Source organism: Antrostomus carolinensis, unplaced genomic scaffold, assembly GCF_000700745.2.
Source record: "Antrostomus carolinensis isolate BGI_N321 unplaced genomic scaffold, ASM70074v2 scaffold4991, whole genome shotgun sequence".
NCBI classification, from domain to species: domain Eukaryota; kingdom Metazoa; phylum Chordata; class Aves; order Caprimulgiformes; family Caprimulgidae; genus Antrostomus; species Antrostomus carolinensis.
In genome coordinates, this window is record NW_010294678.1 from 12,460 (window position 1) to 26,847 (window position 14,388).

The window sequence follows — 14,388 nt, forward strand, 5'->3', positions numbered from 1 at the left end:
ATCCAGCGGGAATAAGGGGAATTCAGGATCTACTGCCTCACTGAGTATGAGACAATAGTTATCTGATGAGCATTCACAACAAATGTGTCTTCATTTGTGTGGTTCAGCACAAATTCAAGGAAAAGGCTCCTCTTTTCAAAACAATGATGCTTTACGCATTAAACAGTGTCTGAAGGATTCACATATTACCTTTTTAAATGGTCCAAAAGGAAAAGGAATGTCACAAGGTTGGGTTCTGGAAGCGATAACAATAGATTCAACATACAGCTTTCCTTTGCAACAGGATCTGAAAGTGCTACAAGAGAGACAATAACAAAACATCACCATAGGCAGTGAGTGAGAACCTGACTGGCTGCATAATTCCCCAAAACAACAAATAGGGATAGTCCTGAATGGACTGTAATTACAGCCCAGGTTGGGAGGTCAGAGTTGCACATCAATATCCCAGAGGATCTTTCCTTTATTTCACAGGTATGTAGAGAATCCTTTTCTCTCAAGCAGTTCATATGCCTTCAGACTTTCAACTATTATGATGTTTTTCCTCTGCATCAAGGTAAGACAAGGTACACCCCCCCCGGAGGGCTTCCCTGGAAGACTGAATGGGGAAAACAGCAAGCACAGCCTCAGCAAGTAGGCTGTCATTGTGCTCTTAGCCTATCCTTCAGAAACCTGGACATTTTCACTGTACAAAAAGGCAGGACAACTGCCCACATTCAGGCTCATAGGAAGAATATGTCATTCCAATGCTCGTTTCTGAGCTCTGTCCAACACTGTAAATATGGTTTTTGTATCGCTTTAGGAGCGGCCTCCTACAGAACTGTGTCTTTAACACAGACCCGGTTATCAAGGGTTGTTTCTGCTACTACCTACCAATGCCCTCAGCAAAGTTGGGGTACAGTTCATCTGTGAAGAGGGGCTCGGGCAGTTCCCGGAAGTAGAGCTTCAAGGTGCCTGCAATGGCATTGACATCCATCTCGCTCATCATCACCGACACATCTTTGTTATCTGACAGAGGGAAGAAGGGGAGCAGGGTAAGCAGCTGCTGGCCTTGCATTCCTTCTTTTTCATCCTTTGTCTCTCTTTGTTCATCCTTTGTCTTTGCCCAAATACCTGAGAGTTCTCCTGTTTACATTTCTCCAGATGAAATGAGCTACCATCTGACAAATGGAAAGTGCTGCAGAAATGACTGCAAACAGTTTATAGCTTTAAGTCAAGTAGAGGGACCCTCACACTACCCAGGGTTACTTACGCTGTGCCAGCGACCTCAGCCTAACCTGGAACAAGGCCTGCCTCACTATTGATATGCATTTCAACTTCTGTTAGTGACAGCCATCGTTATTCCAATTCCCTGCCTCTAACAGCTTAGAATAAGAGACTGGGAGGTGGAGCTAAAGCACAGGCAATTCAGGGCTCACATTTCAGTTTTGTTACTATTAAGAACAACAAAACCACTCGCCCTTTCCCTAAAACAAATAAACCAACCAACAGAGCTGGTTTCATGAAGCTCAGTGTAAACCAGCATTTAATATAAATCTTAAAAACTGGTTTTCAAAATGTGAAACATTCACGGGCACTAGTGAAGATTCATAAATCAATGTGTTTGGTAGCTCAGGGAGATTGAAAAGAAAATTCACAAAGGAAGAAATTGCACAAAATGAGTGAAGGAAAAGTTCAGGGAGAGTGAATTTGGGCACCTGGCACAGGCCCTTGCCTCAGAGAGCTCGAGTGTGGCTTGAGCAGCCCTTAGACCATCATGGGGAGGCTGGAAGTAGGGCACAATTTCACTTTTTGTGCTTCATCAGTTTGGAGGTGTTTCATCTGCCTGATCTTGGATGCCTTTTGGGACATACATGCTGTTCTTTTAAATGCAGCACCAGTAAGGAGCCCTTTTCTGCTCAAGACCAAAGAAAGCTTTACAAAGCTTGGTCAAAATTACCTCATTTTAGAATCTGCACACATCAATCTAGACACAGAGTCAAGAAGAGAACTTGGGAGCCCTGACCACCCAACTTCAGTTTCATAAACACCCTTCCTAGTCAACCTTAGAAAATTTTTTTGCTGGCTTCCTTTCACAAATCATTCTCAATTTCAAGGACTTCTATTAATTACAGCTTCCAATTGCTGCCGCTTCCCCTGAGGAAGGTGTTTGCCGTTTACAAAGACTTGGCAAGGCAGGCAAACCCACCATTTAATGTCTGCTGGGAAGAATAACAAATGCATCCTTTGGTATAAGGATCCACCCCATTGTTATGTCTTGGGTTATGCCTGTAGCTGAAGAATATCAATAAAACATACAGCCAGGGTTCAAATGATTCTCCATGTGCAAGAATCTCTACCTCTTAATGCTTCTTGGGGAATATAAGATTAAAAATAGCAGAGCACAGCCACCTGACAGGGAGCTCACACAGGCTCTCACAGTGCAAAGGAAAACATCAGACACAAATACTTACTGACATCAAAGGCAGCTTTCAAAGCCTGGATATCGGTTGCTACCCCAGAGACACGGTAGATGCCCACCTCCTCCATCCCACGCCGCTCTATCTCCTCCACGCACTGGCGCACTATGTAAGGCACCTTCGATCTCTCTCTCCTTAAGAAAGCCAGAGAGAGGAGTTCAGTACAGCCCATGCCCTCCACGCTTGTTACCCCAGCCAGCCAGCCATGCTAAGAGCAACCCATCGTTTTGCTGTGCAAACCTCTTCTGGAAGATGGAGTGGGAGAAAGTCTGAGCAGGGAATCAAGACTGAGCTGAAAAACTCCTTCTAAGAGTGGAGAGGGTTTTCTGAGTGTCTCAGCCTGGGTTTGGCTGTTCTGCAGCTGTCCTGAGCACTTGGGCTTCTGGCCGGGCTCTAGTGCCCCCAAAGTCTGCGACTTTGCGCAGGTAACCAGAGAATTCCCAAACAGACCTTGGATACATGGCAACGCCGCTGCTTTCCAATTAACACAGTTCCATAGGGAGGAAATACCGCACTTCCCAAACTATAGAACAGTACAAACAGGTTTCTTCTGGCAAACGATTCATGACAAAAGATCAGGGGTTAAAATAATACAGCAGGATCCAAAGAACTTGAACACTTCCGATTATGGAAAGGAAACATCACTGTTCAGTGGCTCTGGAAATTTGTGACCAAGTCAGCTAACTAGAGAGTACAGGGGCAAGGGGTATTTCCAGAACTCAGAAAAGCTGTAAACAACCCAGGTTTCAAAGCCTGTCTGCATGCTGGCTTTTCCCCTGAAGCTCAGAGAACGTACAGCATCTCCTCTCTGCAGCCACAGCCATCTACACCACTACCCAAGTGGAGCAGATGGGACTGCCATATCCCTCAGTGGGGCAAAGACAGGCACAACCCAGTGACCAGCTGGGTTTCTGAAAAACAAGAGGGAAAAATGTGACCCATCAGCTCACTTGGTGACAATAGCGATCTTGACCCCAAACACCCCAGTCTGTTTCCGGGACGGCATCCTTTTCAGGCTGAACTCCCGACTGGTGAACTTCACCGACAGCTTCACTTCAACCTGAATAAAAGAGAACTGCTGTTACTTTTCAAATGTTTTCTTTTCTTTCTTTTATATTGCAATTTAAGGCAAAGAAATAAAGCACATGTATTAAGTAGAGGAGTAGTGCTAACTTCTGCTTTCCATACTTACTCCATTCATTGAGATGACCGTGCGCTGCCAATCTTTGTCTTGCAACGTCTGGGGGTCCAGCTGAAAAACATGGAAGCTACCCATGAGCTAGGAACAGACTTCAGAGAAATCAGCTAGCCTGAAAGGCTTCTGCAAGTGAGCAGAGCACTCCCCCTTTCAACACGTTTTTTCTTTTCTATAGGAAAACACATTCCAAGGTTTCCCTGGTTTCAGGTAACCGGACACTCGGACATTGTGCAGCTCTCTAAGCAGGGCTGATGAGGACTCACACACATGGAAAATCCAGCAACATGTGTGCAGTGTCTGCTCAACAACAAAGACAAAGTGATTGTGAGCCAAATCAACGTTTGAAAGCAAGTAACCTCAGCTTCCATAGAAAGAGAGACTGCATGCATTGCTGTAGCACAACAAGCACATTGACAGAGCCAAATCTGTCCCATCCCACAGCGCTAGGACTCAGAAAAGGGGAAGAGAGATCTCTGAAATAACTCTGATTTGAAATAGAGGAAGCTGTCTCCCTCTGCAGTTTTCTGGAGACAGGTGTGGTTGGATGAGTATGAAATTACTGCACTGAAATAAAAAGCCAGGCTGGAAAGCTTCATAGCTCTTGGCTATGAAACTAATAGCTTGCAAGAAGGACTATGTTCCACTGAATTCAAAAGTCATAATGACCCTAACAGTGAGATCAAGGAAGAGAAATATGAAGTGATCTGTACACAGATAAGTAACTTCATACAAACCAAACCTCAGTCAGACCCTGACAGAGAAGTAGAGAAAATCAGCCCAGAAATCATGAAAAGTTGTCCTTTTTCAACCTGCCTATTCCTTGTCATTTCTACTGGAGTGTGAAGGCAAGAACACCTGGCCCTGCTATTTCAAGAATTCATTAAACAGAAACTTCTGATGCAAAGCCCTGATCTCCCATTTTCAGCTTTGCTCGATCTCTTTTGAGAGGTCAGTTGTGAGGCTGGGGAGGAGCTGACTCAAGTATTCAAACATCACTCAGCCATTCCAGTACTGCCTGGGAGAGTCCAAACACATCTGAACACCTGAGGAGTGGCACTCAGCTCAAGCTACGCTGGCAAAGAGAGAAAAGATCTGTCTGCATGAGGACTTCCATCAGCAATCAGAACCAGCCAAAGCAAGCAGACTTCAGTGCCTCCTGAGATGGCTTTGTAACACCTGGCTCTGGAACAGAGACACAGTAAGACCAGGAGGAGGCAACTGCAATAGACTGTGTTTTGAGTTTATTGTTCTCAGCAAACAAAAATACACTCAGTAACCAGAGGTATTTCTGCAGCACAGCTCCTCCTGCTCAAGGAACGCCAGGGAGCTCCCTGCCAGGCAGGGTATGTGTTGTAACAATGGCAGCTGGGGTATATTCTGGGAGATCTGAGATGCAGTCAAGCTCACACTCTCTTTCAGATCATCAACAAACTAGCACAAAGCTGCTGACAGCTACAGAGACAAGTACCATACGTACCCCCATGCCCTTCCCTGCTCCCCAGAAAAGACCATCAGCAGAAAGAAAGGTCTCTCCCTGCTTGCTCACACTGCAGAGACCCCGAGAAGCAACAGACAAGCAAGTCAGGCCAACCTTATCTCTGCGCACTTTGTTACGGACGTGAGCCCAGAGCGGGATGCTGCCAGCATCCCACTGCTTTCCCGTCGAATTGGACCGGCTCCTGTAGGTGCAACTCTGGCAGAAATTCCTGAAGACCCCTTGTAAGGAATAGTCAGTAACCAGTAGCTCCCACATTTTGGGACTGCACAGAGGTCCAGCAGGCCAATGGGCAGCACTGCTTAGCTTCAGTGCTTCAGCAAACCCAAATAACAGACTGCTTGCCAAGAGGCTTTGCTTATAACTCTGGCGGAACAGATCCGCCCCCGCCTGCGCGGCTGGCCAAGGTCCCTACAAGTTGGCCAGATCTAGGCTGTTCTTCCCTGAATTTCCGTGCTGGAAGTTTGGTTTCTTTCAACAACTGCATTCTTTCCCAGAATCAAGAGGAAACCATTTCTGAAGTGTCTGGTTTCCTATGGAGAGCAACCCTGCTCAGTATTCCTGAAAGCTTCACCTCCAGCTGCCTAAACAGTCATCTCGTGAAGCTGCCAAAATGGCCCTGCTGACAGACACAGCCACAGCCGATCCTCCAGCTCGGAAGCAGCTCTCCATATGCTTTTAGAATGGAGTCACTGAGAATGGATTATTTATAGCAGGGAGAAACTGCTTAAGACTGAAGGGGAAAGAGGGGTTTCTGAATATTTGCCAAAAAAGTTAAAGGAAGAGTCCAGCAGGGTCCAGTTAGAGTTTATTTAAGCTAACGGGTATTGCTGGTTATGTCTCAGTGATGACCAGGCAACTCCTGCCACTGTACAAAATGAAAGCAAGTAAATAGCTGTTAAAAAGTATAAACCAAAGTCCTACTCTGTCCCAAGAGTGAAAACCACACGGCTGCAAAGGGCTAGCAAAAGCACTGTGCTGGAGCTGAGAGCTCACAGAGACTCTTCCTTGCTGGGTAACTACTGGAGCTGAGCAAGGACTGTGAGTGTACCTGCTGCTGCCTCTTGCTCCCTTGTCTCAACTCCATCACAGGGCTGGCAGGACCCCCACACGCCCCACCTGCTGTTTGACCCCTGCTGAAGAACAGTCTGCAATAAATGGAGATAGCTAGAGAGAACAAGGGCCAGGGAGTGGGTCTGGCTGACCTGAGCCAACCCTGCATAAATCACTGACAATAACAACAGCAATTAAAACAAAAAACCAAAAAAATCCCCCCCAGGGTGCTTTTTAAATAACAAAGCAAAATGATGGAAGCTAATAAAAGAGCAAAGCTTGGATAAGGTCTGAGCAACACTGAGTGAGACAGGAAGATCAGGTCTAACAGTCTGATATAGTCACAGTAGGAAATAACAGAATCAACAGGAAGCTAAGAAGGTCATTTAGACTTTGAGCAAGCTTTCAGTCCTGGACCCTACAGATGACTGACCTGCTAAGGCCAGCAAGAGCAAGAGCAGCACATGGCAAGGGCAGCCGGAGCAGACAGGTTACAAAGCAGACTAAAGACAAAGAGAGTGAGCGCGATGCTCCAGCATAGAGATGGCCTGTGACAAATGGGGACATGCTGTCTCCTGGCCTGATTTGGAGATCAATGACCTGGAAGAAAGAACACTGAGTAGAAGAACGCAGACTCCAGACAGCGTGCCAAAAGGAGGCTGCTCCGAGTGAGCAAGCACAGAGCCCTCGCTTTGCCAGCTCAAGCAGGGGGAGGCACTGTGAAATGGCTGCCTCTGCATGAATCTGTCAGTGAAATTAACTGCACCTTTAAACATTTCCTTCAAACAGCTGCTTGGCTTGAGTGACAAAAGGACCTGTCCCATCTCCACTGCAACTGTGAAAAATTGTGTTGTTCCCATGACCTGTGCTAACAGGACAGACCTGCTAAAACCCTCAAAGAATGTATCTCACAGGCTTGTTTGCACAGTCCTCACCCAAAGCTCACGCTGCACAGGAAAAATACCAACAAACCAGTTTGCCTTTACTCCCCCAGCACCCCCAGTCCCCCTGTGGCCTGTTCTTTGGCATTTGCAGTAGCAAGCTACAGCCCCGGATTCACTAATGAATCAAGCAAATGCCTCTGGATCCTGCACAAAACACAACAGAACGAAGCAGCTCAGCACCACAGGGATTTCTGAGCACAAGTCTCTGGCCTTCGTAGCAGCTTAGCACTGAATTAGCCAGACAATCAGTGTGGGGCAGTCAGCAGAGGCTGAGCGTGCAGCACAGAGTGGTGAGGACCTGGGAAAAAGGCAAACTGGGGATGCTGGTCAATGGCAAAAGCAAGGTGGGCACTGAGAAGAGGGTCTGTGCTCTGCTTCAGGAAACCACTACAGAGAGTTTGATGAGTCTCCCCACCCTGCCAGAAGAGAATAGAAAACATACAGAAAGAGGAAAAAACCAAGAAGCATCAGTGGAAATGAAATGCCTGGGAGCAAAGACTGAGGCAACCTCAAGGTTAGTGTGTTTTATGCTATTTATTCACATTATTTCCTCCCTTTATTAAATCTCCCTGGCAACTTTACACTCCATTAATTTTAAATTGTAACTGATGTGACATACATGCTGTCAGAGCCTCACTGCTGCTGGAAATCCCAGTCCAGCCATAACCCCACTCTTCTCAAAGCTCCTCACTGACATGTTAATCTTTCCCGCCATCACCCTTTAGACATGACCCATTGCCTTCTTCATTCCCACCATATTTTCATTGCTGGGATACTGTTCTGCATGAGCAAACTGTTCCAATGAACTCCAGTGTGTAAAAGGTTTTCTGAGTTGACACTTGGGAAGTACAGCATGTGACAATCTGGTTTACATGGAAAACAACCTGGATGTCTGAGATAGCCATGTGCAGTGCTACGAGACATCCCAGATAATTAAGCAGATAAGAGTGGCTGTTTTGCATGGCAACGGAGGAACGCTGCTGCCACCGCAGAATGACTGATCTAAGGTCATATCCTCTCTGATTTTCCAGCACTGCTGCGAGGGAGGAGGAAATGGTTTGCCTGAGCTGATCATGCAGAAAAACAAAACAAAACAAAACACAAAGGAAACAGCATTGCTAGGAGGCACCAACTGGAGGAGATGGATCACAGGATGAAGTATCAGTTTACTCCTGCAGTCTGTTCTGAAGGCAGAGGCCAGTTTTGCAGACATACGTGCCCACTTAGATAGAGTCTCAGGACCCAACAAAAGGTTGCTACACTCAAACCACGTGGACGTGCCTGCCACGTGAAGTGCAAAATTCAAAGAGCAAAAGGGCCCAGCCTCCCAAGTACCAAAGATGAATTGCAAGGGAACAACAGAAAGAAAAAAGGGGAAAAAAATGATGCTTACAACTGAACTCATGTTTCCTTCTATAACAAAATGTCCATTTCTTGCTCTCCCAAGCCCCCCAGTAATTTCAGTTTCACAGTGTACCCCGGAATGGCACCTTCTCCCTGTATTTCCCATGCCTGAGACATAGCAGACGGCACCAACCAGCTAGTTAAACACCGCACATCCAGTGCTGCCGTTCCCAGAAGGTCTGATGAGGACTTCACTTCTACATTTACAGGAGGTCCTCCCATATTAAAACTTCATGGTTTTATTTTTCAGGGATAAAATTTGCAAGTTGTCAAGCAATGAAGCCATTGCATGTGGCTATAAAACCAGGTAAATAAAATATTCCATAGGAAAAGAAAATATGAGCAATGGGAGCTATTAAAATTGCTGCCCATTCCTGGAAGCTTCTGACCACATGGACCAATTTCCAGTCTTCCTTCCTCCAGTGCCATTATGTAACGGAGAGATTTAATAAACATATCACAGCCAAAACAGTCCTCATCTCCTCAATGCATTGTCTTCTTCACTGCAGCTCAGAGAATTTGGTGAGTCAGAAATCCCACTAGTGGGTAGTTGCGGATTTACAATAATACCCAGTTTAACAATACGTTGTGATTTAGCCAACACAGAAATTTCCCTGTTTTTATCAGCAGGAGGATGCAGACACGACTCTTGATGATCCCAGAGCTTTTAACGAAAGGAAATTTAGGAAAAAAAAAAAACCTCATCCAACTTCACTGATTTTGCCTTTACACAAGACAGACTTTGGCTGAATAATGACAATGCAAGAACAACAACAAAACAGAAAGGCTTAGACACACTAGCAACTCTGAAGTAAACAAAAATTAATGTAAAGGACCTGGCAAAATCCTCAAAGAAAATTACTATAACACCAGTGACTGAAAAATATGCTGCAGCATGAATACAGCTAACCTTCAGGTTGTAATTTGATTCTGTTGTTGCATTGTTATGATTTCTTCATAGAGAAATGGTGTTTCCTTTAAAAATAAAACTAAATCTAAATAAAAACCTTTATTAATTCTTATAAACTCAAATTCCTACCAGACTGTCTCATGACTCATCTTTGCAGTTATTCAATAGTGTTCAAAAGTTGTGTGATGGGACAGAAATCACTAACAGTTAAGAGGATGTTTGGAGAGTTCACCAAGTTTCTTTATAAATTGCAAGTGGAATTTACTGAAAGCAAGAAAACTTTTGCATTTGCCTTTTATGATACAACAGAATGTGACTTTTGCACACTCATCAGAAACATTTTTATTGATTTTTTTATTTTTTTTTTTTACTTTCCACTGTTTAGGTTTCTCTAAAAGAATCAAGATGCAATTACTATTCAAGTGTCACCAAAGAGTATTTTTACTTATTAACTTAAGTATAAAATGTTTTAACAGAATGTACAAGTGCTGTGCTTAAAAATGCCCAGCTTATTTAAAAAAAAAAAAAAAAGTTAAAAATGTAAAAGATTTTACTCAGTTTTTAATCATTCCATGTAAAATATCTGAAGAATTTAGAGGGTCAGTGATTTCAGGGTTCTCCACTGTAAGCACACAAATCTCCAGGGTATTTCAGGGCTAAAAACTTGCTCTTTTGTAGTTGCTCAGCTCCATGGAAAATAAGCTTTTGTTAGCAGAAGGGACATATAGATTTCTGGTTAGCCTGAGAGACGTACATAGGAGGCACCCTGTACTGCATTTATTGATTTTCAAACATGCATCATGTGTTTGGTGACAAAAGCTTTCCCTGAAAATGCACGGCAGCCTCAGGGCTGCGAGGAGGGAGGGAAAGGAACAGGCCTAATGAAACTCATTTAGACAATGAACCCTTCCAGAGTGAAGGTGAGAGATGATCCTGCAGGCTGCCCTCAATCAGAGCTGTTTCTGAAACCCCACAAATGGCCTTGGCCTCTGTGACCATCACTGAAATGTTGGAGAAAGCTGTCATCCATGGAGTGATGAAGAGTCAAAGGTAAATGGAAGAGAACTAGTGGTATTTTCCAGCATGCCAGAAAGAAAAATGTATCTGGGCAGTCTCTGCTCTGTACAGCAGCCAGCCCAACACAAAGAATGTGTCCTCAGAGCAAGCATTTAAACACCCTCCAAAGCTGTGGACAGACAGTGTAACAAACTGGAAGAAGAGGGGGAAACATACGTTCTCCATGTTGTTTTCTAAGATGGCCTGATTTCTCCTCCATGGAGCTTTATCACAGAGCAGCATCCCTTTGCAATCATCTCATCACCTCCGCTGTTGTATTACAGATTTGCCACAAAAGATAAAGTGTCCCATGGAAATCTCTCTCAGATGCAGCCTGTTGTCGTGGACACTACACTCTGGACATGGCAGTTACCAGGACAATAAGCTTGTCCTCCAAGGCCTTGCCATCACATCAATCAACTTCCAGCATGTACAGAAGGTAGCATTTCTTCCACATGAGTTACAGAGGGGATAGTATATTCATTGCTTTCTCTTTTGTCACAAATGGAGCATCCTCAACAGTGCCCAGTGACAGTGCAGTGCCTACATACCGTGCTGGAAGTTTTGAAGTTAACAGCCAAATCGGAGAGCAAAACGTAAATTTTCATGAAAAGCCACCTGGTTCCATAAGAGAACTGAGGTAGGCACAGGGCACAAGGCAAGAGTGAAAAAGCTGCTGACTTCCTACCTGTGAATCACGCTGCCTGGAGAAAAATCTCCAATGCTGAGACAATCAGAAGGCAGAAAAACAACCTCCCTGGTGCACTCCAGGATTCAAAAGTCCTGTTAAGTTTTGCAGAAAAAGTGGCAGGAATGAGTTAAGCACACTGACCTGGATCTGTCCTTTCCCCATTATGCGATCTGTGCTCTCTCCATCCTCTTTGGTGAGCTTGGTTTTGTTGTAGCACTTTTCATAGCACAGAATCCGCAGAGTTTGTGAGCCTTCCAGCTCAATCTCAAACTCCTGCAGGGCACCAGGAAAGAGCAATGAATATATCACTGTCAGACACTTATCTGTTAATAATCAATACAGCCTCCTTAAAACTCATCAGGAGGGAGCACTTAAGGACTGACCGAAACCTCCTCCCTAATGGAGTTGGCCTAGAAATAAACTGAAGTTGTATTTTGTATACATAAAGCAGTCAAATCAGAGACTAAGATGGTTGACTCCTTAGTCAGGTTTCCCTGAGTTTCAGCAAAGCATCCTCAGAGAAACACTCGCCCACCTTCCTTCTATTTAATTTTGCTCCCCAGCAGGTTGGAGTTGGCTGTAAACAGGCAAAATGTCTATGGCTAATTCTTCCCCCTCACAACAAATAAACAAAACCACCTCCTTCTTCAACATATTTTCACTTCTGGCTTTAAAAAAAATATATATAATCAAACATGCATCTGTTTAAATGATGAAACACTGGACAAGGCTAATTTGTACTGAAATGTTTAACTACAGCTAATCCAGGAGAAAATCTTCTGCAAGCCCTGAGAGTCAAATGAATCTGTCATAAAAGTGTTTTCTGAGAGGCAGCATGCAGCAAGTTCTTCCATTTGCAGGTTTTCTGCCCATCGTGTGTTGCTGGACATCGTGTACACGGAACAAGTCACACGAAGAAAAATCCAACCTACCTCATTCCAGTTGGGCTCTGTGGTGTCTCTGTAAACTCTAGTTTTAGCCTTGTTCACGAAATACCCAAAAGAATCCACCTCTAATGTGCAGTACAAATCTAGGGAGGGGAGACAGGGACAGAAACTTTTAAAAACTTTCTAATAGAATCTCCTAACTTGCATTAATCACTTTCAGGTGTGTCTTCATTTGCATCTTCTTTGTATCAGTACCAGTAACACTATCCAGCAAAAATCTCATCACCTGGGCCAGCAGAGTTGCCTTTGAATCAGGTGTATGCTATTAGCCAGTATTTCCCAAATTAATCCACAATGAGCAGAAGTTGTACACCAATGAGAAATTAAAGATTGCCAGGCAGACATCAGACCCCATCAACACATCCAAACCAATTTCACTGAGAACAGCATCAGTATAATATCCCTCAGAGATTAGGTTAGGGGCCAGCCATCAAAAACTCATTACCTTCACAAAGTGGTTAGTTATGTGGTAAGTGGTGTTTCTGAAGAGCTACTAATAAGCTGCAGACATTGCCCCTGTTTCTAAGTTATGTTGTAAGTGATGTCAGCCAGCATCTGGGAAGTCAGTGGTTCATCAGGAGGCAGGCTAACAGAAAGCATGTACGTGTTCACTCCTTTCCTCCTGAGACTGCACATGCAGCCTAGGTAAGAACAGGATCCCCAGCCACATGGCTACACAAGCTTTGCAGCTTTTCTTAGATTATCCTCATCAATGGCTGAGAAGCATGTTTATTTCTACAGCTGTCCTCTTCGCTCTATTTTTTCCCCTTTTTTGTTCCTTCTGTCAAATCACTCCCCTGAATTTTGAATAATGCTGCATGCTTGATCCTTGATCCTGATCTTTCTGGGAGTTAACAGCAGCATTAAAAAAACTGCATTCCCCTAAATTTACACCAATGCCCCAACTTCACTTCCAGTTCCCCAGTCACCTCTCCTCCTCACCATCATCCCAGATGCTGCAGTCCATGCCAGGCTGTCACAGCACCTGAACCATCTAACCCTTATCAATACCCCTGTGTATTACAGAACTGCAACTCACTTGAACTTTGCTTGAATCCTGTGGCAGAGTGGACAATGACATTCAGGAATCCATAGAGACCTGGGGATTCATCATCTGTACAAAAGACCCAGGAATTTTGTTACTTTCACAGAATGGCCAAGAGTGAAAGCAATAGTGATGGAACTGATATTACACAGGTTAATGAGCAGAGGGTAAACTGTCCCTAAAAAGGATGGCAGGAGTATGTCATCCAGCCATTTCAGCAAGAGAGAGGGCTCCAGGTTCAGTGTGGGTTTCACCTGTAATGCCTTCTGGCAACGTGTGGCTTTTACAACGCAAGACAGCATGGAAGAAACTCAAAGGCTAAAAAGTAAAATATAGAGGCTAAGTCTATAGGAGCAGATTAAATAGTAATTTAGGATGGTCTGTGACACAATTTGGGCCAACTACTGTTCTTCCAAAGGATTCCCAGGCATAGTTCAAAGCTGTGCCAGGCTAGGACTCCAACAGGCATTCTAATCCCTGGCATGACGGCTGCAAGCAAAGACCATTTAATAGTCAATGAATATACATATTGGAGGATGTCCAGGAATATTTTACTACTTTATATGTAGCCATAAAAGTTGGAGCTTGTATTTTTATTGTTGCAGCAAGTAACATTAGGATGACAGATTGTTCTTGTTCCTGCTGCTCTCTTTTTGTACGCTATCATCTACTTCAACTAAACTACACAAGTTGGGTACATATGGTCTCAGCTTTTATTTTACAGGAGCTCTCAGTTTGTAACTCATCACCAGGTTGAAGCCTGTAGCAAGAAGAAACAGTAAGAGTAGTTCTAGGGTAAACGCACAAGGGCAGGCAGAGGCAGGTTCTCGCTGCAGCTGTACCATGTGAAAGCATAAACCAAAGGTCTCACCTTCCTTATTGATAGTGAGAGGAATGTTGTGGACTGTCTGAAGCTTCACACAGGAGTTTGTCAGCATCTGGAGCTCCACTGATGTGAGTGAGAAGCTTTTAAAGCCTGCCAAAGAGATTCAAAGAGGGAGGAATTAAAATTCAAAGCAGAGGCTGGATGCATGCTCCCTCATTCCCAGCATGCATGGGACAGCTGCCCCCTGGGCAATGCTCAGCAACAGTACCGTGGTGCTCAGGTGTGTACTGCTGCTGCAGCCCAGCTCTGTTGAGGGCATATTTAGTTACTCTTTGGAGTAACAAGTCTAAGGACAGTTCACAG

General features: G+C 44.4%; 1 protein-coding gene across 1 annotated transcript in view; it reads right to left on the reverse strand.

The window, feature by feature from the left end:
* BCR (BCR activator of RhoGEF and GTPase) overlaps window positions 1-14,388 on the reverse strand; it is a 96,810-nt gene that overhangs the window by 1,778 nt on the left and 80,644 nt on the right. Inside the window, exons 13-21 of the mRNA XM_010177703.1 lie at window positions 14,071-14,175; window positions 13,194-13,268; window positions 12,140-12,237; window positions 11,349-11,480; window positions 3,649-3,708; window positions 3,407-3,516; window positions 2,451-2,590; window positions 871-1,005; window positions 190-295 (exon numbers count right to left, since the gene is read on the reverse strand). Of these exons, the coding sequence (XP_010176005.1) occupies window positions 190-295; window positions 871-1,005; window positions 2,451-2,590; window positions 3,407-3,516; window positions 3,649-3,708; window positions 11,349-11,480; window positions 12,140-12,237; window positions 13,194-13,268; window positions 14,071-14,175 (961 nt within the window). The remainder of the gene's footprint in view (window positions 1-189; window positions 296-870; window positions 1,006-2,450; window positions 2,591-3,406; window positions 3,517-3,648; window positions 3,709-11,348; window positions 11,481-12,139; window positions 12,238-13,193; window positions 13,269-14,070; window positions 14,176-14,388) is intronic.